The 24,733-nt window shown below is 38.2% G+C and overlaps 1 protein-coding gene across 9 annotated transcripts in view; it reads right to left on the bottom strand.

The window, feature by feature from the left end:
- Positions 1-24,733, bottom strand: part of SPAG17 (sperm associated antigen 17) — a 248,047-nt gene that overhangs the window by 150,573 nt on the left and 72,741 nt on the right. For 7 of the 9 annotated variants that reach the window (XR_008512558.1, XR_008512547.1, XM_054528865.1 and 4 more), the window contains 6 exons: positions 13,657-13,843; positions 11,539-11,733; positions 9,602-9,783; positions 5,089-5,250; positions 3,864-3,936; positions 3,540-3,652 (listed from right to left, as the gene is read on the bottom strand). Coding sequence is in view for 7 of the 9 variants with exons in the window: in XM_054528865.1 (XP_054384840.1) it covers positions 3,540-3,652; positions 3,864-3,936; positions 5,089-5,250; positions 9,602-9,783; positions 11,539-11,733; positions 13,657-13,843 (912 nt within the window). In the remaining 2 variants the exon portion in view is untranslated. The remainder of the gene's footprint in view (positions 1-3,539; positions 3,653-3,863; positions 3,937-5,088; positions 5,251-9,601; positions 9,784-11,538; positions 11,734-13,656; positions 13,844-24,733) is intronic. The other 2 variants (XM_054528869.1, XM_054528881.1) reach the window with 2 other exon arrangements.

The raw sequence follows: 24,733 nt of genomic DNA, 5'->3' as shown, positions 1-24,733 counted from the left end.
ATCATTTCTTTGACCCACTTCAATCATAAAAGATCACTCAAATCTGTTTCTTCTGTGAAATGTTCAATTCTAACATCCCATCCTATAAAGTGTCATCCCATCACTCCTATATTTCAGTTTTTTCATCCCCTTATTATTATTAAGCCTTCGTTCATTCAACATGGATCTACTGGTTGACTTCTATTTGTTAGGCACTGAACTCATTAACTGTCTTCTTTGGTACCTGGAACATAGTAGATGGTTAATAAATGTTTGTTGCTTTAAGTTTAGTGGAATAAAACAAGAAAGGATAAGATAAATAAAATAATGATACTGCAAGCTCTATAGGGCTTTTGTACTTTTATGCATTTATTGATATAATAAAACTATTGATCTTCTAAAAACTTCATGGAGCAATTAAAGGCAGATATTAGTGTGGTTATTTAATTGGTTAGAAAACTAAGATAATCAAAAACCAGAAAAATGTATATGGGAGGTAACAGAGATGATAGAGTCTGAAAAGGACTTTAAAATAAATCTTTTATGTATTAACAGAAAAAATGTGTCACATCCATGAACTAAAAACAAGAATAGGCAATTGTAAAAAAAAAATTAAAGAATTTACTAATTAAAAACATTACTGCCAAAACAAAACTTCAATAGCAGACTGGACTCCCTGAAAAAAGCATTAGTAGGAAGTTAAGCTGGAATTCCCAAAGGGATAAAATTGAAAGAAAACTTAAAAGACAAAGAGGAAAACCCTGAAACTCCAACATCCATTCAATAATAATTAAGGTAAATCGATAGGAAAAATGATATTTGAAGATAGAAGACTTTCTTAGAATCTTCTGAATTTAACAAAAATGTATTTAGTGTCTACTATGGGTTAGGTGTGGTTACTGTGTGCTGAGCATACAGCAACGAACAAGACTACATTGTTACTGCTTGCATGGAGTTTATATTCTAGTAGAAGGACGGGGAAGGGAAGAAAAAAATAGCTGATCAATATATTGCAAAAAGAAAAGCTGTTAATAAGAAAATAAAACAAGGTGATGTGGTAGAGAGTGCTGTGTGTTGTGTGGGGAGAGGGTTCTTTAGATTAGGTGGTCAGAGAAGGCCTTTCTAAGGATTGACATTTCTACTGGAGACCCTCCAGAAAGAGAGAAAGCTTTCTAGGTAGAGAAGGTAGAGTAAAAGGTTAAGATAGAATTAAGCAACATATTTGAGGAAAAACCAGAAGGCCTACGTAGATGACATGTGTGTGTGTGCGTGTGTGTGTGTGTGTGTGTGTGTGTGTGTGTGAGGTGGCAGGCAGGAGGTGAGATGACATGTACATCTCAGAACCCTATTTTTAGGGCCTTTATGGGACAGTGTAAGGAATTTTTATTTCACACAGAATGTGGCTGGAAATCAGATGATAATTCCCTTACACCATAATGACAAATATGATACAATCATACCTAGACATAGTCTTGTGTTATCAATTATAAAGAGAAAACCCCAACAGCTGCTAGAAAGAAAAGTAAAGATTATCTGCAAAGAAAAAAGTATCAGATTGACATCAGACTTCTTAACAGCAACATTAAAAGGAAGACGACAATGCAGAAATCGCATCCAAATACTTTTCTGTGCAGATTCACTAGGTTTTAAGTCATTTCTGCTACTTACTACTTGAACAAACTTGAAAAACGTTTTGTGCCTCAGTTTCCTTATCTGTAAGACGGGTGATATGGTTTGGCTCTGTATCTCCACCTAAATCTCACCTCAAATTGTAATCCCCACGTGTCAAGGGAGGGAGGTGATTGGAGCATGGGGGTGGTTCCCCCATGCTGTTCTTATGATAATGGTGGAATTCTCATGAGACCTGATGGTTTTAAAAGTGGTAGTTTTTTCCTGCTGTCTTGTGAAGAAGGTGCCTGCTTTCCCTTCTACTATGACTGTAAGTTTCCTGAGGTCTCTCCAGCCATGCGGAACTGTGAGTCAATTAAACCTCCTTCGTTTATAAATTACCCAGTCTGGGGTAGTATCTTTACAGCAGTGTGAAAATGGACTAATACAATGGGGGATAAAAACAGTTCCTGCTTCATAGGATTGTTCTGAAGATTACATGAGTTAACATATTGAAAGCATTTAGAACAGTGCCTGGTGCCTGTAAGTGCTACATATGTGCTACTAGTATGAATAACAAACTCTTTCAGATACACATAGAACATTCACAATGACCATGTTACATCAGGTCACACAGGAAGCCTCAGGAAATTTTAATTTGTTAACTTGCAGAAAATGCCTACTGATTATAATGTAAAAAAAAATTAGAAATCATCAGTAAATAATGGAAATCAAAATAATTCATGGCTTAAACATGTAAATAAATAAAAGATTTAGAATTGAATACACTGAAAGCATCAGGATGCAAACAAACACTTGAAAAGAAATGTATAGCCTTAAATAAAGCAAAAAGACTAAAAATAAATGAAGTAAGCTTTCAATTAAAATGAAATACAAAATAAATCCAAAGAAAGTAGAAAGATGGAAATGACAGAATGAGCCAGACATGGTGGTTCATGATTACAATCCCAGTGCTTTGGGAGGCTTAGGTGGGAGGTTGGCTTGGGGCCACGAGTGGAGTTAAAGACCATACTGGGCAACATAGCAAGGCCTTGTCTCTACAAAAAAAAATTATTTTAAATTCGCTGGGCATGGTGGTGCATGCCTGTAGTTCTAGATACTCAGGAGGCTGAAGTGGGAGGAACACTGAGCCCATGAGTTTGAGATTGTGAACTATGATTGTGCTACTGCACTCCAGCCTAGGGGACAGAGAGAAACCCTGTCTTAAAAATAATTAAATAAATAACAAATATATAAATAAATAGATGAAGAAATTAATGAAGAGATTAATAAAAAGTAAAAAGGTGTTGATCAACGAAACCAAATCCTGGTTCTTTGAAAAGACCAATACAATAGCTATGCCCTTAACAATCATGATCAAGAAAAGGAAGGCACAAATAAATAACATCAGTCATGAGGAAAGGTACATGACCAGATACAGAGGAAATTTTAAAACACATTTAAGTGAATAGTGTAAAGCACATTGTATCAGATTTAAAACTCCAGTAAAATACTTATTAAGACATATTCATTAAGAAAAAAGCTGATGACAAAAATTGGCCTCAGAAATACAAAAATCTAGTTAAATCTACAAGCATGAAAGAAATTTTAAAGATAAAGACTATTAACCACCCCACCCACTTGTCCATGTTCTCTTCCTTTTCCTCTTCCATTAAAATGACACCAGACACAGAGTACTGAGGATACGTTCTACCAAAACTTCAGGGAACGTTACATAAATGGCTCCAGAGCATAGCAAAAGAAAAGAGAATTGAAGCTGAAGATTTAAGCAGACTTTAGTTTCATCTGAACTATTCTAATCTTTATAAAGGAGAATGCACTTAGGTATTATGAGTATAATTTTAAAATAGTGTAAAAAAAACAGAAGCCAGGAAAGATGAAACGACTTACTCAAGTATACAACCTGGGAAAAAGCCTCAGAGTATCCCCACCTGTTCCAGCATACAATGCAGTATCAGGGGCACAGAAATGAATTCCTCTCGAATCGGATTCAGCAAATCATTGTAATATCTCATGTCTACTTCAGTTGTGATGACTGAAGTCACTGTAAAATATAGAAAATACCATTGCCCAATTAAGATGTGTTCTCCATTATTTCCATCAAAATTTCATGCATAATTTCAAACTATGACTATGCACTAATAAATGCAGGAGCTGTAGGTGAAGGGAGGCTGAAAGTAATATGGAGGGCAGTCATTATCTCTTAAAGCGCCAGCTCCTAGTGTTGATCCTCCAGCAGCCGATTTCATACATGCCTGGTAGTGGAGCTTGCGGTTCTTCATACTGTGCTTTCTTCTTTCCAGGAGCTGGTACAGCAGGTTGTGGAGCCTAGAAAAAGAATAATTAAAAAGAAACAACTGAGATATCCAGCTGAGAGATGCCCTCATCAAATGCTGGTATGATGAGATCCAACAGGATTCTGAGGTTGTATAATTATGTCCACACCACAAAATCATCTGCTAATATTAGAACCAAAGGAAAAGAGTTTTGCTTGATGAAGGAAAGAAGGTAATGGTATAGACATTATTCAGTTTTTCCTACCAGAACCCACTGAGCAATTGTGGAGAAAGTGATGGGGTGATGGGGCACTGAGCATCAAACAGGTTTTTCTTTTTTCCCCTGGGTGACTGAGAGTCATCCCATTCTCCCTCTCCCAATCCTTCAGCAGTTCTCCATTGCCTACATGATATAAACCAGACTCTCAACTTAGCACCAAAGGAGATTCATGACCTGGCTCCTGCCACTCCAGGTTTAGTTTCTGTTGTTGTTCTTCACTTTGCACATGCAGCCTGGGATCACTGAACTACCCTGTGCTCCTGGCTTGTGCCATAATACTGCTTTTCTTTGACCTCCATATCTTTGTTCATCTTTGCCCCTGTCTTGAGAATATCATTCTGTCCCTTTCCCCATCATGCTTTCCATTAGGCACTTCATACTCATCTTTCCCCACATTGCTAATCCTGATTCAGTTTTCCTGACTTCCCTGTCTTTGCTCTACTCCTCTTTAGATCAGGTGACCAGGTTTATTTCTTCTACTGCATGCTGAGATGACTGCTCTCAGCATTCATCATGCTATGTTGAAATCATTGTTGACTTGACTGCCATCCTCTTTAGAAGTTAACCTCAATGAGAAGGACAGGGAATGAGTTTTCATTATTGTATTGCCAGCATCTTGCACATCTCTAGCACATAGCCAGGTGCTAAATAAATATTGCAATTACTTTGTCAATATCCTTCCTGTCACAGATGTTATTCATTGTACCGAGTGCTGAAAAGAGGGTTCCATCCTTGCCTTTGTAAATGTCTGGTAGTTGAGGAGCTTCACAAAGCCCCCATCATGTAGCTATCTTTTATGCCAGTAGGCAGTATGACCTTAATGTAAGTATTTATGTAACTTTTTCTTCATATGCCTTATAAATATGAAAATAAAGTTGTTAAGTGAATCGTTCATCCCACTAAAGACATTGAGCCCATGCCTACCTCCAAAGTTGGCATGGCTTCTAATACAGGTTTCTCATTAACAACTTGTGGAACATTAATAAGCTGCATGCTTTCCAAATAGTGCTGGTGCTGCCTTTTCCAATCCAGGATGTCATACATCAAACAGGCAATATTTTCAAAAATATCAGTGCCCAATTTCAGCTACAAGTGAGAGATTTAATGGCAATTGGTTAGTAGTTTTATACTGTTGGAATCAGATATATGGTATATATATCTCTTAACAGTTACGCCCATCAACTTTATACAGGAAAGCAAACCCCTAAATCCCCAAACCACTGAATCCCAGCCATGGTGACCCCATTTATATTCCTGAATCTTTCTTCTTCTTCTTTGTTTACCGCAACGCGGAGTGTTTCCTTTGGAGGGCTGTATGGCTGCCTAATGTTTTAAGAGCCTAATTAATGCTTCAACTAAAAGAAATATAACTGAGTCATGAGTTCCAGCAGTGTGGCCTGTATTCTTAGTATCTCAATTCCTAAACACGTTAGGTAACTTTAATATCCTCAGCCAGTGACAAGCTATAGATGATTTCTTACCTGGCTATGCAAGGAGCACAATGGAAACACTGACTCTGCTTTGTGGATCATCTACCCAAGTACGTTGCATCTACACAAGTATGTGAGCAATCAGTATTTCTTCTTTTCCTCCAAACTCCACTTCTTTCCTTTCACCTGTTCTACCTCTACAGCAAAACACTAAGAAATCCTGATAGACTATTGCTTCTATAATACCCACAAGTTTTATGAGCTGGCAAGCAAATTATAGCTCAGATACCTCTATTACTTGGGCTTTTGTTTCCAGAAGTAGGAAAGCATTGTGATGGCTGGGTCTGTCTGCCTGGAAGCAAAAAAGAATGAAATAGGCTCATCCTATGTCTGAGTTCAAGAAGTAAGGTGGTATGAGATGGTTCCTTGTATGCAGAAGTCCAGTGATGTGCACAGCTCTGCCAATCACTATGGTGCACCTGGTTGCTGGCTGGCTTCCCATTCCCACTAAGGCCAAGGCTTCTTCAGTCAAGCTTCAATCTGGTATTGCTTGCCCAAATTCTGGCATAGAAATATGTTTTTGTTTTTGTTTTTATTTCTAGGAAATAGAGTAAAGCTTTTGCCCAATGATCCATTAGCTTAACCTAGTTAATTCATTTTAAAATGAAAGAGCAAATCACATGCTAAGGACAACAAATTATTTCAGCAACCAGGGTCTTAACTTGAAATGTTGCCAATGTCTTCCACGGACAGTTATCATGCGTTGAAGGGCATTTATTTGATGTAAAGCTTTTGTTACCTTGTTTCAACAGAAATATAGCCTGCTTGTTTGCAGCCAAAGGTTGGAAAGGTTGCAAATGCTTTCCGCCAATCAAAGGGGAAGAGGGCTCCTTGGATGGATCCTATCTTGGATATGAAGCCAGTATCAATTTACAGATATAGCTTAAAGTGTGACACTATGCATTTGATCTGCTTCTACTAGGGGTAGATTTATCATTTTTATGCTTATTAAATGATCTTGTTTAAAATGAACTGTGATCTTACCTATTAAATTCAATGGCCTTTTCTTCTAGAATCCAATTTAATGACTGAACCATTTTCAAGACTTTCCCTCCCCATCATCCTCAATGCTGAGTGCTTCACTCACAAACCATATCTTAGAGAGGCATGCATGGGCTGTAAAAGATTACTACAGTTGGACCCAGACCACAGCCCTGGTATAAGATGATATTCAGTAAATACCGGCAAATTGACTAATAGATCAATCTGGGAAGCTGGGCAACACAGCCCTAATTGGCTCTGTAGAGACCTGAATGTTTTCATTGTTGACAGTTACCTTCATGGCCCAACTAGAGACCCTTTACATTAATGTTCCACTTCTGAAGTCAGGAATGTTCTACCATAACTAGACTGGTAATATTTTTCCACATAAAATAATTTTTCTGAACTTTAATTGCCATTTAAACTATTCCATTCTGTATTTTTAAAAGTAAAATATAGCCACTACCACTTTCTTTAAAAGGAAGTGATTAAAATGTGGACACTGCAGTGAGAATAAGAGTGCTAGAAATGGTGCTCGGGCCTTTGAAGTTGCCATTGTATACCATAGTGTTCACATCTATGTTCTGATGATGCAATGGACTGTACACGATTTTAGACTCTGCATTTCAGCTTTATTCAGCCTGTGCCTGGAAAGCAAAGAAGACACACAGTAGGGAGCCCTAGCTAGAGATGGAGCGAAAGGTACTTGGCTTGAGGCTGACTTAGAAGCAGCCTCCTCTGAATGAATTATGGTTCAGGGATTATAAGGCTGGGATCTCCTGTGCCTTGTTGAACAAAAAATGTACACAAGTTCTTGATAGGGTATGTAGCCAGGCCTTGGCCCAAATGAGAGGAGCAGTGTTTCTCCAAAATTTAAATTTGTGGATGTGGGTTTTATTAACCAGAGATTTTACATGCTTGGGAGAACAGCTGGTCTGTGGAAGAGAGAGTAAGAAGCTGGATTTGAGGTGGGATTTCAGGATCCTAAGGAAATAGCCTCTTCCCCCAAAATATGTCACGTTTTTAGTATAATCTAGAGTTTCAAGAAAATAGGGTGGAATGTTCATATGTTACTTGGAATGCCAATATCTCCAGGACAGGGAAACATACTGACCCAAGGCAACATGAAATAGTAAAGGACAGAGGACAGTGGGTCCTTCTCTGAGGTCAGGTTTAGGAGGCAGGAGAGTGGAAGACAAAGCAGGAAAGCTGAACACATCTAGATGAAGGGATGGGGAGGCGCAAGGACAAAGGGAGTTTGGAGTCTCCAGTCTTTCCTAGAACTAGCTCTGCCTTCTATCACAGCTTTTCTACATTCAGCTTCATTTTTCATGCAGAGAACAAGGCTGAGATTCACCAGGATATCAGACTTAAGTATGGTGTTTCTACATAGTGACATCTAATGCCTTGTGTTGAGAGTCTTTATAACTCAAACTGATCTCTCCATTACGACTTATTCAAGTCTTGTCCATCCTTCAGGGTTCAAGTCTGGCCACCCTCCTCAGCGTTTTCACTTACTTCATTAAGTGCATATCCATCTCAAGGTAATAGAACCAGGGACACTCAGAGTCAGAAGTATCCATGCCCCATAGCCTACCCTCGGCTGTAGAAACAGTTCCAGGCTTTGATTTCACTCTTCTTTTAGACAGTCGGCTTTTATTTTTTTTTCTTGTCAGCTACCCACAGTCACTGTGCAGACACTCATCCACCCTCCACACTCCACTTTGCCCAGTCTTTTTCAGAGCACTCACTTGATATGGTCCTTCCCTAGGACTTTGCTTTCATTTCAGCTCCCTTAATGCTGAAATATATCATCCTGCAGGGTATTCAACACTCCCTGGCCCCTGTTAGTTGGGATAAGGGGTCAACTAGAAAGAGACCTGAGAGATTTTCTGTAGCAGAGGGATGCCTGAACACTTTGCACAACATCTTCGATAAGTAGTCATTTGATCTTCCATTTTGTTAAAAAGCCATCATGCATCTGTCATTCACTACTTTTCCAATCATTCCATTTTTTCTTTGTCTGAATTAGTAGGAAACTTAGAGTGTGTTTCACATAACTGAGCACCAGATATGTGGGTCCTTGACCACTGCTTCTCTGTTTCACTGTTTAGTCTTGCCTCTCTGTAAACTCCTCAATAGCAGGGGCCAGTAAATCTCACTCTTGGGAAATGCCTGATAACTACAGGGCCAAAGTCAAGTCATCCTATTAGGATAGACCTTCTTGGCCAAATATATTAAAAATAAGATTTTGGGGCCAGGCATGGTGGCTCACGCCTGTAATCCTAGCACTTCGGGAGGTTAAGACGGGTGAATCACCTGAGGTCAGGAGTTCAAGACCAGCCTGGCCAACATGGTGAAACCCCATATCTACTAAAAATACAAAAATTAGCTGGGCATGGTGGCACGTGCCTGTAGTCCCAGCTACATGGGAGGCTGAGGCAGGAGAATCACTTGAACCCAGGAGGCAGAGGTTGCAGTGAGATCACACCACTGCACTCCAGCCTGGGTGACAGAGCAAAAAAAAAAAAAAAAAAAATGGGAATAAAAGCAAGGGCTTAGAAAAGCAATGTATGAACTGAAACATAAAAAGTCAGACATGTAATTCAACAAACTATAAAATTTACTATTTTAAAATTAATACATATGAAGATTCTAATTACTGTCTAGAACATTGTTGAGTTTTAAAACAAAACCACGTGTCACCAAATAAAAGAATCACCATCCTTTTGATCCTCATCTACTACATCTTATTATTTGTTGTTAATTCACACACTAAAAGCTAATGAATCAGACTACAACCATCGTTGAGCATTCAATATTATCATTATCCTGAAGATAAAAGAGCCTAGCTCAATGCCTTGTAATCGGCGCTCAGTAACTATCTATGTCATGAATAAATGGAGCAAATAGAACCATTGTGTCACATGTTAAAACCATGCACTCTCAGTAATGTGTGTACTAACCATCATCTCGCCATCTGACCAGTCAGAAGGAAAATCAGCTGCTTTGACCATGTATTCAAGTCGAGCAACATCAAAGAGATTTGTTTCAGGTTTCTCATTATTCAGGACTGGTTCCAAGTACTTCCAGAAAGTTTTAAGCTCTTTTATGGCATTTTCTTTCTTCAATTTTTCTGCTTCTAGATCTAATAATAGCAACATATTTATATTACAAAATGAGAGTGTTAAATGTTTTCCCACTTTAAGTGGACACGGTGAGTCATATGCATTGCAAGATATCTGTACGGTACCAGAATATGTAAATAAAGGAATGTAATTTTGATAAATTTTTGAAGTCGGAGTATACAATTATGAAATCAGAGAACTTTACTTCTGAGATTAATTTTAAATATGAACTTATCTCATGCCTTCATTTTATAGTTGAGGCCCAGAAAGATTATGACTAGGTCACACATTTTGGGAGCTAAATATGTTCAAGATTTCCAATACTCTTAGATGACAGTCTACATAGGACCAGTTTTTCTGCCAAATCACTTTTTAAATCAACTTAGTGTCTGCTACATAACTGATTACAAATGCAGTTTATCTGGTTCTCCTTCTTATATTGCTGAAAACAGAGTGGATCAATGTTGTATGTTTCAGTTACCTTTTGGTCACATTAAATAGCAAGAGGCTTCTCTGGGTATTTGTACTTTTACTGTAAAATAATGACAGATTTCCATAAAATTATGCTTAAAAATTTGCCTGAAATATTTATGCTTATTACATCTATAATTAAATAGTAGTTTCTACTACTAAGATCTCATTATTCTATTATAAAGTCTATTTTTTAATATTTTATTTTTCTATACTAAATATTTTTACAGAGAGACTGTGTTTGGAGCTTATGCAGCATTTTCTCACTTCAATAATAAGCCATTTAGAATTATAACTATCCTTTGAGATAATCAGGAATAGCGTAGGTTTGAACCTCAACTTTTTAACTTAATAGCTGCCTCTAGACTGAGAGTCCATTTTTGTAAAATGGAAACAGTAAAACATGCTTCCTAGGCTTGTTGTGAAAACCACATGAATCAATGTACTTAATGCCCTTAGCATTGAGCCTAGTCCCAAGACATGTGCCCAATATATGAGACCTATTAGTATTATCTAGGGTAGCTATTTCTAACTTTATAGAGCAGCAATTTAAAAATGTAGTGTTATAAAAATTGGGATGTGGCTGCGTAAGATACAAAACACTGTGCAAATGATATTATTAATAAATAACAACAAAAGCAACAGCATATGGCAGAAAAAACTTGGGCATCTGGTAACACAATCTTACACCAAATTCTAGTTCTATTTCCTAAAGTATACAGTGGCTTTTTTCTTCCCTTCCACAGAAGTCATCTAGGATAATCTTCTTAGATGAAGACCTCAAGGCTCAAAATGGCTAAATGGTAGCATGATTGGAACTTCATCTCACAACTTGCTAGTCTAAGGCTAGGAAGATAGCACCCCAGTGATTTCTCATAATAAGCCAATAGCAGAACAGGGCAAGAATCTAAGGCTGTGACCTCCCTTGGGCTACTTGGTAACTGTGACTTCTGCAAGAACAGATTATTAACAGTGATTCATCCAGCGCATCCTTTAGGTAAAACTTATAGATCAAATGCTCCAGAAAAGGTAGTTGGATAACCAAGTCTTCTGACCTGCAGTCTGTTTTCTGTGGCTACAAATACAGGGTATGATACAGGGGATATAAATACAAGGTATGATTTTAATTTGCAAAATTTACAACACTTGGCTGGTCAAGCAGAGTAAATAGCAAATCAAAGTCTTGAAAAGATTTAATAATGTATGAATTGTAAGACTATGTTTTGGACAGAAAATTATATTTGTTCTTTAAGGAGAGTGGCTAATATTGAAGGACTCAGTAAGTTGTGTAGCAGACTGCATACCTTCTGGCTGAAGAAGAACTTCCTGCTGCTGGTTAACTGCTGCCAGGTGTGTCTGCAGAGGTTCATAACTCTCTGAAGATATTTTAATCACGCTGGTTATATGAATGCCAAGCTCAGCCATAATTGCTAATAGCTGAGGATTGTTGAAGCCCACAACTATAATGTAATGTTGGGCACCATCATCTGGCTCATCGTCTGTTCAAAATAGCATAAAGAAGAGCAGCCATCATTGTAAAAGAGAGCAGGTTGCACTCAGCCAGTTCAATGGCTATGTACATTATGCATGCATTTATAATCCCTCTGGCTTGCCAAAAATGATCCAGTTGGCTGGAATGCAGTCATGTTGACTGTTTTTCATTATTGCCCTTCCAGTAAGAAGGCTGTGACTATTTTACAGAATATTAAATCACTTTTGCAAATGCGACATAGGCGTAATAGAAGGACAAACCTATATGGGGCTTCTGGTCATAGAAAATGTGTGCTTGGGTTTTTGTTAAGAGTTTAGCCTGTAACTTTTTTGGGTTCTAATCTCTTTTGAGCAGCATCTGGCTTTACTCCTGAATTACAAATAGCTACAGCTTTGTGGTATTTTATAACTAGAGGTGTTTACAGGAGAGGGAAATAATGAATATGGACATGCTCCCTTAAAAAGTGTTGTATGGGTGTGAATCCCGAGTATGGATTATGTAGTAACTATGTATTTATTGCATTAAAAATTTAAAATACATAGTGTGCACTTTCCTAAAATTTTTCTCCTTTATTTGGCCCTGGTTATACTATTTTATTAATATTAAGACATGAGTTTATTTTAGAATGTGACATTCTGCAGGGTAAGAATAATTGTTGTACTTTAATACCGACAGCACATGGTACAAAAAAGCACTACATTTCATTAAAAGCCCATTAAGATCAATATATAAATAGTGCAACAGAGGCACAACTTTTCATTTTTAAGTAATGACTTTTCTTCTATCACTAAACTAATCAATGTTGATATTGCCCATGGACTTCATAATATCACTTCTTCCGAGTCTACTGGATTTAGAGCAGAGATGCACGAGGGGAGTCAACTGGTAAAGGATGGGAAAGCCCTCTGCTATCTCATTTAAATATGCAGATAACAACAAGTAGCTCATTTACATTCAAGGGAAGGCAGGAATGAATTACTTATAGCTGCCTAGGATGAATCATTTTTATATTAAGAAACTACAATGAAAGAAAAATTCTAGTGTCTCTATCTAGGGCAAAATGATTGTGGGGGAGTTGGGGTCAGGAAACTATGTGCTCTATGTGAGTCACCAAATTAACTGATCTGATTTTATTACCACTGTGTTTCACTCATGACCACAATCACTTTTTATTTTGCTTTATAATTATGTCTGACTTTCCTGTATGTGCCCAACAAGATAGTAAGCTCCTTGGCGGCACAGTCGACTGGCTATCTCAGCCTTTATTTGCACTGTGTAAATGTGCCTAGCAAGACACATGCTTAATAAATGTTTGTTTAAGAGAGCCAGGTGTAGTGACTCATGCCTGTAATCTCAGCACTTTGGGAGGCTGAGGAGGGAGAGTCACTTGAGGCCAGGTGTTCAAGGCCACACTTGGCAACATAGAGAGATCCTGTCTCTACAAAATAAATTAATAAGTAAATAAGTTGGGCATGGTCATGTGCCGGTAGTCCCAGCTACTGGGGAGGCTGAGGTGGAAGGATGGCTTGAGCCTGGGATTTTTAAGCTGTAGTATAAGTCATGATTGTGCCACTGCACTCTAGCCTGCATGACAGAGGAAGACCCTGTCTCAAGAAAAATTTGCTTACAGACACAAATGAATTGCAAATAGAAATCTTTTTCTCTCAGGGTGTCATGGGAGTAAGTGATTTATGTTTCTAATGAGTGAAAAGGCTGGGAAAGACTAAGCATAGTTATTGGGATGACTGCTCCAATCGCATCACAGTTCGTGAGGCAGGAAAATTCTAGTGTCTCTAGGGCAAAATGATTGTGGGGGAATTGGGGTCAGGAAACTATGCACTCTATGTGAGTCACCAAATTAACTGTTCTGATTTTATTACCACTGTGTTTCACTCGTGAAAGGCACCGCCGGCAGCAGCACCTTACTGACCAATGTAACGACTGGTGTCGTCGTCTTCTCCTCTCCGTTTTAACTGGGTGGTCTTTTTCACTGGTGCGTTGGCCTCAGGCTGATCCTTTCCCTTTCCTTTGGCAGGCTTGGCACTTGGAGGCTTTTTCTCCTTGGGAGATTTTGCTTTCCCTTTATCCTTTTCTAACTTAAGTTTGTCTTCTATTACCTGGAATGAGAGAACACTTTTTTCTCCAAATCAAACAGTGAGCAAGCAATGGCTTTTCTACTGCCAGGTGAATTAATTCTTCATCTCATTCAATCACTTGTATACTCTTTATTTTTTAGGTATTCATTATATAAGTCAGCATAGTGGAGATTCCAGCTTGAGACTAAGTTGTGACAAGGCACATTTATGCATCAGGACTGGAGGAGTGGGTGCCAGAAAGCTGGTTACACAGAGACTTCTGGAAGAGAATCAGTCCTACGGGAGAGCCAAGTGTGGCCTAAGAAGCCACCCCAGTGGTTTGAAGGCAGGGCGGGAAGATAATTCTGAGTACATAATGGTGTCAGGAATTTAGGTTTATCTTTTAGTCTAGCTCCGGGGAGCCTCTGTCTGAGTCTCAGAGAGAGGTGGGGTTGGTTATTAAAAACAAAACAAAACAAGAATTAAAAATAAAAAGGAAAAGAGATGTTTTGCTAAAATCTCCTTGATAAAGCATTTCATAGTACAAGTAATGTATTGACCAATTTTTAAATAAAGATTAAAAGATTCTTTGGGGAACTTAGCATTAACTATTGTTATTATAATCCTACTGAAGAATGTGCAGACATAAGCAATGGTTGCCATTTGATGCCTTCAAAGATGGGGTCAGAATAAAACATCAGTTGGCAACATGAATTCCTTCCATGATGCTCTGGGGCATGCTTAGATTGGCATGTACCATGTAAACATTAATTCCGCCCCAACACCCCGCTTTTCTTTCTTTCCAAACAGTTGCCAAAAATGTTGTGCAGTACTTCATAATGTAATTACACTTTCAGTTCATGTGTTTATTAATACAAATTAGTTGTACTCACTGAAATGTTGTGGCAGTACTGAGAAGATATGTTGCTTTGACATCCAGCTAACAGCTTACATCCAGCTAACAGAATGTAACGCAGAAGGGGAGAGGAGCACTTCCCCTACCCTACTCCATGTGGCTTCTGGATGTTAAGGGCTCCGGAGAGCCCAGTTTAGCTTTGGCACCCAGAGGTGCCCATGGCTTCTAGCACCTATGGCTCTAGTGGTGATGAAACTGCCACCCTCTGTACCCGCTCCTCAGCAGAAGGGGACATCATCAGCAGGGGATTCAAGTGTCACTCACAGCCTGGGGTGGAGGAAGGTGCAGACTATGAAATGGCCTCACCCATTTCTAGAAAGTGAAGAGAAATCCAACTGGCTAGAGCATATGTAAGTGGTAAAATTAACTCCTTAGAAGAGCTAGGGGCAAAGAAGAAAATATATCCCTTGAGTGGAAGTGGAGGTCCAGGGAAACCACTCCATGTCAGACAGAAAAAGGGGATTGGAAGGAAAAGAGGGCATTGCCAAAGTCAAGCTTGCCAGACTTTACACACATCTCCCTTAGTCGACTCCCAATGACACAAATGCGGTAATCTTAACAATAGAATTGCAATGAGAACGGAAGTTCTGAAAATGTATGGGACGCTGGTATTCATCTATTCATTCATTCATTCATTCATTCAGTGAATATTTTTATGAGCTTCAATTTCTGTCCCAGCATTCCTCAGCAGCAGAGGGAAACATCAGTAAAGGCTGCAGGTATCACTCACAACACTGGGTAGAGGCAGCAACGAGAGCACAGGTAAGGTACAGAGGAGTGAAAGGGTCCTAGCATTTCTCTCTGCACCAGGTATAAATTGGTGCCTAAAATGGGGCTCGGCTCTGCCCCTTGAGCTCACAGCCTATGGGGAAAGAAAGAGAAAAAGAAATACAAACAAACAGATAAAAATGTAACTATAAATTTTCATGACTGCTATGAAGAATAAAACCCAGTGTAGTTATAGAAACACAACTGAGAACACTTTCATAAGTAGGTGATGAAGGACTCTGTGGAAGTGACATTTGAGCAAAGACCTCAAAGGCAAGAGTCATACACATGAGAAGCAGGGAAAATGTAGTGTGTGTGTGTGTGTGTGTGTGTGTGTGTGTGTGTGTGAAGGTCCTAAGGCATAAGAGGCTGCGCATGTTCCAAGAACTGAAAGGAGATGAGCCCAGCAGGGAAATTAGCAGTGGAGGTGCAGAGTAGCCCAAGATGAGGTGTGTGAGGCAGGGCATGGGCCAGGCCATCCAGGGCTTTGGAGGTAGAGATAACAAGTTTATGTCTTAACTAAAATGCAATGGGAAGATTTTAAAGGGTTTTAAGTAGAGGAGCTCTATGATTTTGCAAGGTTGGAAACCAGAAGACTAGTAAGGAAACTCTTGCAATAGTCCACATAAAACCCAATAGTGACTCAGATTAAAGTGTTGGCAGAGTGAATAAAAATAGATAGATTTGAGATGTATCTTGGATATTGAAACTTCATGGGTTGAAAGATTAGATATGAAGTCTGAATAAGAAGGTACATTAAGATAATGCTGTGGATTTTAGTTGAGCAACTGGGTGGTTGATGGTGTCACAGAGATAGAGAAGACTGGGTGATAGATGGGTTTTACTTAAGGTGGACAGACACAGTGTTATGTCAACTTTGAGATGCCTCTTGAGAGGTCAAGAAGGTAGTTCAATACACACATTCTCTCCCTAGAAGAGAAATTTGGCTAGAGTTACAAATGCAGGTGTGCATAACATACAAATAGTAGTTAATTGCATGGGAAGAGATGAATCACCATGGGTGAAGCTTCTTGAGAAATATGAGAATTGAGTCCGAGATCATGCTAGAGACTCAAATGCTTACCAATGGGTATAGGGAGAAATGCCAGCAGAAAGAGATAGCGAAATGGCTAAAAAGATAGGGAAAAATATATAGTGTAAAGCTAGAGAACTAAGAAATCAAAAAGGGCAAAAGGACAAGAATTGGCAGTTGTAGGTAACATTAAGAAGAGCAATTATGGTGGAGTGTGGAGGTGGAAAATAGGAGGGCAGTATCAATAGAGAAACCACTTTTATGGACTACTGTTTCTGAAGTTTGGTTGTGAAGCAGAACCAGAGCTCTGAGTTGTTCAGTGGGTGAGTGGATGCAAGGGGGTATGAGGTCAAGGTATGTATATATGTAAAGTCAAGAGATGTTATGCTTGCAGGCTGATGGAATGATCCAGTAGAGAAGGAGACAGTGAAGATATGGGGCTGAAGAGACTGAAGTTCTCCAGAAGTCAACATGGGATAAGAACAAAAGAATGTGTCAATGACTGGACCTTGATAGAAGGAGACGGAATTTCTTAGTTTCATAACTAAGAACAGGAAGAGGCTGGGTGCCAGAAACAGAGACATCTTGATGGTGTTGAGAAAATGTTTCAATTTTTTCAAGTGAAGCATGAGGCAAAGTCATCAACTGAGAAAAGGCAGGAAAGAGGCAGGAGGTTTGAATAGGGAAGATGACATAAGAGTTATCTTGTGTCAGAGAGTGGGGGAGCAAGCTTACCGAGGTAATATGGTAGGACTCTGCCAGTGGTGAGAACTTATTGAAAATGTTGAGATTGTTAATTTTAAATGAAATCAGTCTGTTTAATTGTGTGAATTCCTCCATTTATGTTTAGCTGCTCAGGAATAGAAATGAAAATGATGGATCACTGAGTTCATCCTGGGAGGGGTTTTGCAAAATGATTGTGATGGAAGGAGAGAAGAGCAAGGGGAATCAAGAGTGAGCGGAGAAATGATAATACTGATTGGATCATGGAACCTAAGCCAAACAAATAGCAGGAGAGGACAATGAATAGAAAGTTTTGGGATCTATGGACTGGGATTTATAATGTGGTTGAAGAAATTATGTAGAAGGATATCGGATTATGAGTAAGAGACAAGGATAGGAAATTTCCAAGGTTAGAGAACAGGAGATCTCAAGACTTTGGAGGTGATGAGGGCTTCAGCGATGACAAGGTTCAAGGGAGGCAATGGCTGAGGTGGAGTGGAGGAAATGATCATTAGAGAACTAAGAGGCCAGTAAGAAGAGCATTACTCAGTAATAAAAAACATCAAAAAAAAAAAAAAAAAAAAAAAGAAGAATCAGAGAAATCAGAGAGGCAGAGAATACCAGTGTTAATTCCAAATTGTCCAGGGCAGAGATTTCCTGGTAGATGGATAGGAGGGTCTGGGTAACCTGGGAGTTACAGCCATGTGGTCGGGGGCTGCATCAGGCTGTCAGGACTGTAAACTTTAAACTAACTCCCCTAGTTAAGACTTGAGGTACTACATAACTTTCTGACAGTTTGCCTTCCTATGTACAATTTGCCTACAGGGAGAAAACTTTCAGTTAACGCTGATGGGTCTGTCCCATAAAACTGACAGTAATATTTACGGTAGTAAATTAGCAAGTGGCTATTCTAATCATGGCTGTCATTGTCACTATTATTATCATCCTTATCATTATCAATATTACATTTCTATTTATTACATTCTTACTATAGTCCAAATATTCTATCTTGTCAAGTCTTCACAATAACTACAATAGGTAGAGCATCATCTTCATTTTACGGAGGAGAAAACTGAGTCTTAGTGAGGGCAAGTAGTTGTTCAAGCTCAAAGCTAATATGTGGCAAAGCCAGGCCAGTCATCCATGCTCTTTTTTAATAGGTTTATAAGGCACAAGTCAGTGCCCCTGAGTGCAGTTGGCCTGGAAGCACTGGTAAGACTCATGCAGGGCTCTCTAACAGCCAAGCTTTGGATCATAGCAAATTTACTGATTTGCAACACCCTGTGCAGCATGTTGGTAGACAGCTGGCCTTGCTACAGAGAAGTTCCAACGTGGCCATCAAAACATACCAGAAACTTTTACAACTGCAATTTTAAATAAAATCTCAGGGTGATCTTTTGATCTGAAAAGATGAAACCATTTTAGATTAAATTGTTTCAAAGTTTACCTGGAAGAATAAACATTAATTCACTTATGCATTCATTCATTCATTTCATCATTTCACAGATACCCCTCCCCATCATGGGTTAGACAGTAAGAGGCCCTCTGGCCCTCCAGGTTCTCCTAGGTAGGGTGTGAGAGCCTGTGCAGCCACATAAGTCTCATCCCTTTGAAGCCACTTTAGCAAAGACTGGAGTTCTAGAAGCTCAGGAACTCTCTGGCCCTTTCTTCTATTTGGTTCTTGGGATTCTGGGATTCTGCAGAAAGGAGGGCAGACTACAACCAAGCATTCAAAGAAAAGTGGTAAATTCTAGTAGCAGAGTATAGTTTCCAGACATCATCATCTTTAATTTGATCTCACAAGGCAACCTGTAAGATGGGTAATTTTATTCCCATTGTAAAAATTAATACAGAGTTTGTCCTAAGACACACAACTGTGGTAGAGAGTGCTGGTCTGACTTCAAACCCTAAACTCATTTTATTTCCATGATACTCTTGTCTCAGTCTTTGATGCTCTCCTGATTTCTCCATACCTGTCTGCCCCCCTCTACTCTGTCTTCCCAGGGGCTGAATCACACTTGCTCGATGCCCTTTTCTTTCTCTAGAGCACTCCACCTGCCTCAGCCATTCGTCCTGTTCACTTCCCTTTCTCTCTCTGCTCACTTCTCCTTTCTCTGCATTCTTTTTGCCTTTGCATTCCTCTAGCAAGGCCAAACTTGGGAGACTGCAGAACAGTATATTTTAAACTAATTTCCATTAACATTAAAATTATCAATGTTTACCTCCCCCACCTTCGCAAAAGTATTAAAAATGTTTAAAGTTTTTATAGATGAGTCTCACTCTGTGGCCCAGACTGGACTCAAACTCCTGGGCTCAAGAAATCCTCCTACCTCAGCATCCCGAGTAGCTGGGACAATAGCTGCATGCCACCATGCCCAGCTAAAAGTATTTTTAAAGAGGACCCTTATAAATCCTGATTTACTTCTGTAAATAACTTTTTCTTATAAAAATTATTACTAAAAATTTGGGAAAAAATATAAAAAGCTTACAAAAGCCACCATAATTTTACCACTTGGGGAAGATGAGTGAAGAAGATGTGCACTGCATTCTTTCAAGTTAACTTTCTGCATCATTTTTACATAACTGTTATTGTTCTCTCTATATAACTTGGTGTCCTGCATTTTTCCATTTAACAGTGAGATATCTTCAGTTTGTAGAGTATGTATTACTATGTAAAGAATTTTCTGGGTAAAGAAAGGATTCTCTGGTGCAGAGAAAATATATGTAGACAATAAAAGCGAATGGAAGTACCTAGGTCTTCCTGGGTTCTGGATCCAGGTCGAGATGTCTTTGGTGGATTTTTGAACATGTTCTTTACCCTACCCAGTGCCTTCTGCTCTCCGCCCATGGCTGACCATAATGGTGGTCTACTTATTCTTCTCCTGGATTCAGTCTGTCCCTCACTCCTCCCATCCTTCATACTGAAGTTGAACCAGGACAGTCTGTTTGTCCCTTTAATTCTGGAGGGTGATTGACTCGTTGGCCCCTAGAATTCTACCTTGGTTTCAAAGTGTAACATCCTTTTGTACCAAGCCCCAATCCTAGGAAAATCATTTCCTATCTTTCATTTCCTTTTTCTCACATTCTGAGTAAACCCTTCTCACCTATGGGTTTATGTCTTGAAATCTGGGAGTGGGAATGGAGTTAACCAGATCAGGCGCATTCAGCAAAGCTGACCCCCTAAGTTATAAACTCAAGTTAGTTCATACAAACTCTTTCTCTGGCCTTTCTTGCTTCTGGATAACATGGCATGCATGTTCCCATACTATGGTCATTTGCTCACAACTTTAAAAATTCAGAGGGAACTCTTGTCAATTCAAGGCAAATTTTAGGAGGGGCATATCCAAAAAGTCCCTCTCTCCACCATGTTTGGGGAACACATGTTCCCCAGCATATGAAGGAAGAGTCAAGTTTGCCACAGATTACTTTTTTTTTTTAATGCAGTATGTGCAGAAAGCATCTAGATGCCTCCTACTGTGAGACGGCTTTGGATAGGCACAGAGATTTCTTAACCGGTTAAGTTACATAGCAGATGCAAGATTCTTGTCTCAGCAATAATCAAAAAAAGTGTTGGCATTTCACATATTCAGTTGAATATAAAGTGACACCTACCTAGAACACTTAAAGTTATTCTCACTTTTTAAAGGGAAAAATAAAAAATTATCCTTCTCTATAATAGGGCAACCTAGTTATTGGATGCTTCAAAATATTTTAGATCATATTTTACTTCTAAATGACTTCTTGATGTCAAAATTCAAATATAATTAATAAGTATTCATTCTCCTAATTCCTTACAATGAAAGGAAGGTAAATGGTAAATGTCAGTGAAACTGATGATAAATAGCTATACTTCATCTTATTTTTTTTTTTTGAGACGGAGTCTCGTTCTGTTGTCAGGCTGGAGTGCAGTGGCACGATGTCAGCTAACTGCAACCTCCGCCCCCCGGATTCAAGTGATTCTCCTGCCTAATGCAGGCTGGGTGTGGTAGCTCACACCTGCAACTCCAGAACTTTGGGGGGCCGAAGTGGGTGGATCACCTGAGGTCAGGAGTTTGAGACCAGCTTGGCCAACATGGTGATATCCCATCTTTACTAAAAAAAAAAAAAAAAAAAAAAAAAATTAGCCGGGTGTTGTGGCGCGCTTGCCTGTAATCCCAGCTACTTGGGAGTCTGAGGCAGGAGAGTCACTTGAACCTGGGAGGCAGAGGTTGCAGTGAGCTGAGATTGTGCCACTGTACTCCAGCCTGGGTGACAGATTGAAACTCTATCTCAAAATAATAATAATAATAATAATAATGCATATACATATTCATGTATAACTATGTTTCATATAAAATTTATAATAAGATCTTCAGAATAGTATTGTTGAGGATATAGATAAGAAAACATATAGAGTTTGTAACTGATTCACTCTATTATGTAGTTTATGAGAAACTGGGTTTTCTGAGTGTTCCTCTAGTTCTCTTTCAAGATATCACCCTATCTCATAAACAATCTATTCTAGGGGACAAGAGATAGGCTAAACAAAAGTATAAGATCACATAAATTTGAGAGACAGTAGGTTAAACAATATTAAATAGAGTGGTTTTCACAAAACTCCTTCATCTTTAATTAGCTATTATGTTCTTAAATATCTTCAAGAGTTGTATCTAATACAGAGTGATCTCCATGCTCATTTGACCAGGAGCCATTTTTTCTTTTTTAAATGGAGAGCTAGGTCTAAATGGCCATAGGGCTCACTTTGAATATACAAGGTTATGGGAACATTTTTAAACATTAATCCAATTCAATAAATCTATGCTAAGAAAACTATCCAAAATATGGAGAATTCTATACTGAAAAGTACATGGTTTATTATGAAAAGAAATTGAAATAACTTAAATGCTCAATGATAGAGAAATGATTAAGAAAATTATGATAGTCAATAAAATATCATAAAACCAGTAATAATGATAGAGTGGACACAGTGATAATGAGTAGAAATTATAATCTATCTTAACTGAAAAAGGGGTGCATTTTTACAATGATTACAGCTGTGTAAAGAAGCAAATTCCAGAAAAAAACAGAAAGAAAAATGCCAAAATCTTAACATTAATTATAATAGGGTTACACATTGCTAATGTTTTGCTTTTTTTTCTCTGTATTTTCTATGTAGTCTATGAAAGACTTTAGTACTCGATCAGCCAATGCTATCCTACCTTACCATGCAGAAGGACATTAGGAATAATCTCTGGTTGTCCAGTTTTAAGAGATTCCCCCAGAGACTGAGCCATTTCTGGGTGGGGGGCATGACTGGAAATTAAGTCAGGATTTCCTTTGGAATCAGTGGCTGGTTAGCTCAGGGCATTCCTCCTTGGTGAGTTTTGTTCCTTCCCTTGACTGCTGTCCCCCTATTTAACCTGAGGATGTTAAATGCAATACAATTAATGGAACCAGATGGTTGTGAGTAGATCACTGAGCACAGCCATTGGTCCTACAGGGAAATGTCTCTGGGCAGGCACTCTACTGACTGTGAGCAAAAGTGCCATTTCATAATTATTGAGACACACTTAGGAAGGATATGTATGGGGGTTAAGAGCATGGTCTTTGGAGTCTGACAGTTCTGGATTTCAATCCCAGCTCTTCCACTGAGAGTAGCTGTTTGGCTTTGGGAAAATTCCTTAACTTTTCATACCCTCAGTTTCCCCATCTGCAAACTTGGAATAATAATCTGTACCTCATAAAGTCATTTAAAAGATTAAATGATATAACGTGTGCAAAGGGCTTAGTTCTGTGCCAAATAGTCAATAATGATAGCTAACTATAATTATTAGCTGCTGTAATCATAGCTCTTCCATATTTTAAAGTACTACCTTATGTTAAAGATGTATTTTTTTTGCATTTTTCCTGAAGTCTGTAAAAAGTTTTCATTAATTAAAAGCAAGCCAATTAGGAAAGGACTACTCTATTTTATGGATAAGCCGCTGGGGGGGGTCATTTATTATTTCTCCTGAATTGTTGGCTTTTGAAGCTCCTTAGATTCAACATCCATTTTAGTGGGATCCTCATTTCAATAATCCACCCTCAAAGAATTCCATCCAGTTAGTGAGGCAAGTTATTCCTTTCCTGAAACCACATGGGTCCTTCTAAACTGAGTTCCTGCTCTTTCTCTGTTTGATTTCTTAAAATAGTTTCTGAAGATTTTAACCACAACTGAATCAAAACTAACCAGCCTGTAATTTCCTGGTATGTCCCTATGGCTTTTCTTTTAAAACAACACACACACACACACACACACACACACACACACACACACACACAAATGGCATTACCTTGGCTGGTTTCCAGTGTTTCGGAGTTTGGACTGGAGGAAGCTGGAAGGTGTCTGTGAAAACTACTCTCATTTCTCTTTGTCTCTCTTTTGGAGGAGGCTCTGGGTTGCTTGTGGCTTCATCATGATGTATTATCAAACGTAGGCACTTTTAATTTTGAATTGTTTTAAGAATAGTTTACCAGTGTTACAAAAAGTTACCCTAGTTCTTTACCACCTATCTTCCTTCTGTTCAATTATAGTACATCAGGAAATAAGGCAATTTGTACCATGCATATGAGCTAGCAAAAGAAAGAACTATTCTTTTATAGAAAAGATATGCTTTCTAAAAACATCTAAGGAAATATGGATGACTTATTTGAATTCATAAATTAAAAGCACAGTTGGAATATATTTGGATCTTCTCCCAAAACCTGTACAAACATTCTGAACTCAACACAAAGGAACCTAAGACTAGATTTTATTTGGCCAATTATTTAAATAGTTAATGACTTTTTGTATCACAGCTTTTTTTTTCATTTTTTTTATTATCAAGTGTTTTAGTTGAATTCTCAGTATAATGAAAATATTTGGGTTCAAAATTGTCTTGATTTTTAAATGTGTTCATAATTAATATATAATACAAAAGTTGAAGTTAAAAAGAAACAAAAATGTGAGTAGATATATAATATTCAGATAATGACTAAATTAAAATGGATCAGAATAGAAACCAAACAATTTATTTTAAAATTATAAGGAACATGATGAGAATATATTTGTTCAGTACATTGCTTTTGTAAATGTTTGTTTCAGTAAATGTTTGTTGAATTAATAAATTAATAACAGATAGAAATAAAAATGCAAAAGCAAATGTTGCGATAAGGATGTAAGAAAATATATTTCTAAACAAAACACTTTAAGTTTTCAGATATAATAAAATCGAACTAATTTAGAATTATTGTGTGAGAAAGTCATATTCAGAAGTTCTAAAATACTAAAATATATTTATGGAAATACAGTACATTGTCTTCATGATATTTATATTTGGAGTTCATCAACAAGGTATTTTCAAATAAATAAATGTTTTTAGATAGATTTAAGTTATTTGCAATTAGAGGCCGGCATTTGTATCCCAGAAATTTACATGCTGAAGGCTTTAAAACTGTTCATTTTAGAAATACCTTTCTTCGTATTTCTTATAAT

Source organism: Pongo abelii, chromosome 1 (assembly GCF_028885655.2).
Source record: "Pongo abelii isolate AG06213 chromosome 1, NHGRI_mPonAbe1-v2.0_pri, whole genome shotgun sequence".
Classification (NCBI taxonomy): Eukaryota; Metazoa; Chordata; class Mammalia; order Primates; family Hominidae; genus Pongo; species Pongo abelii.
This window is presented reverse-complemented; position numbering and strand designations above follow the sequence as displayed.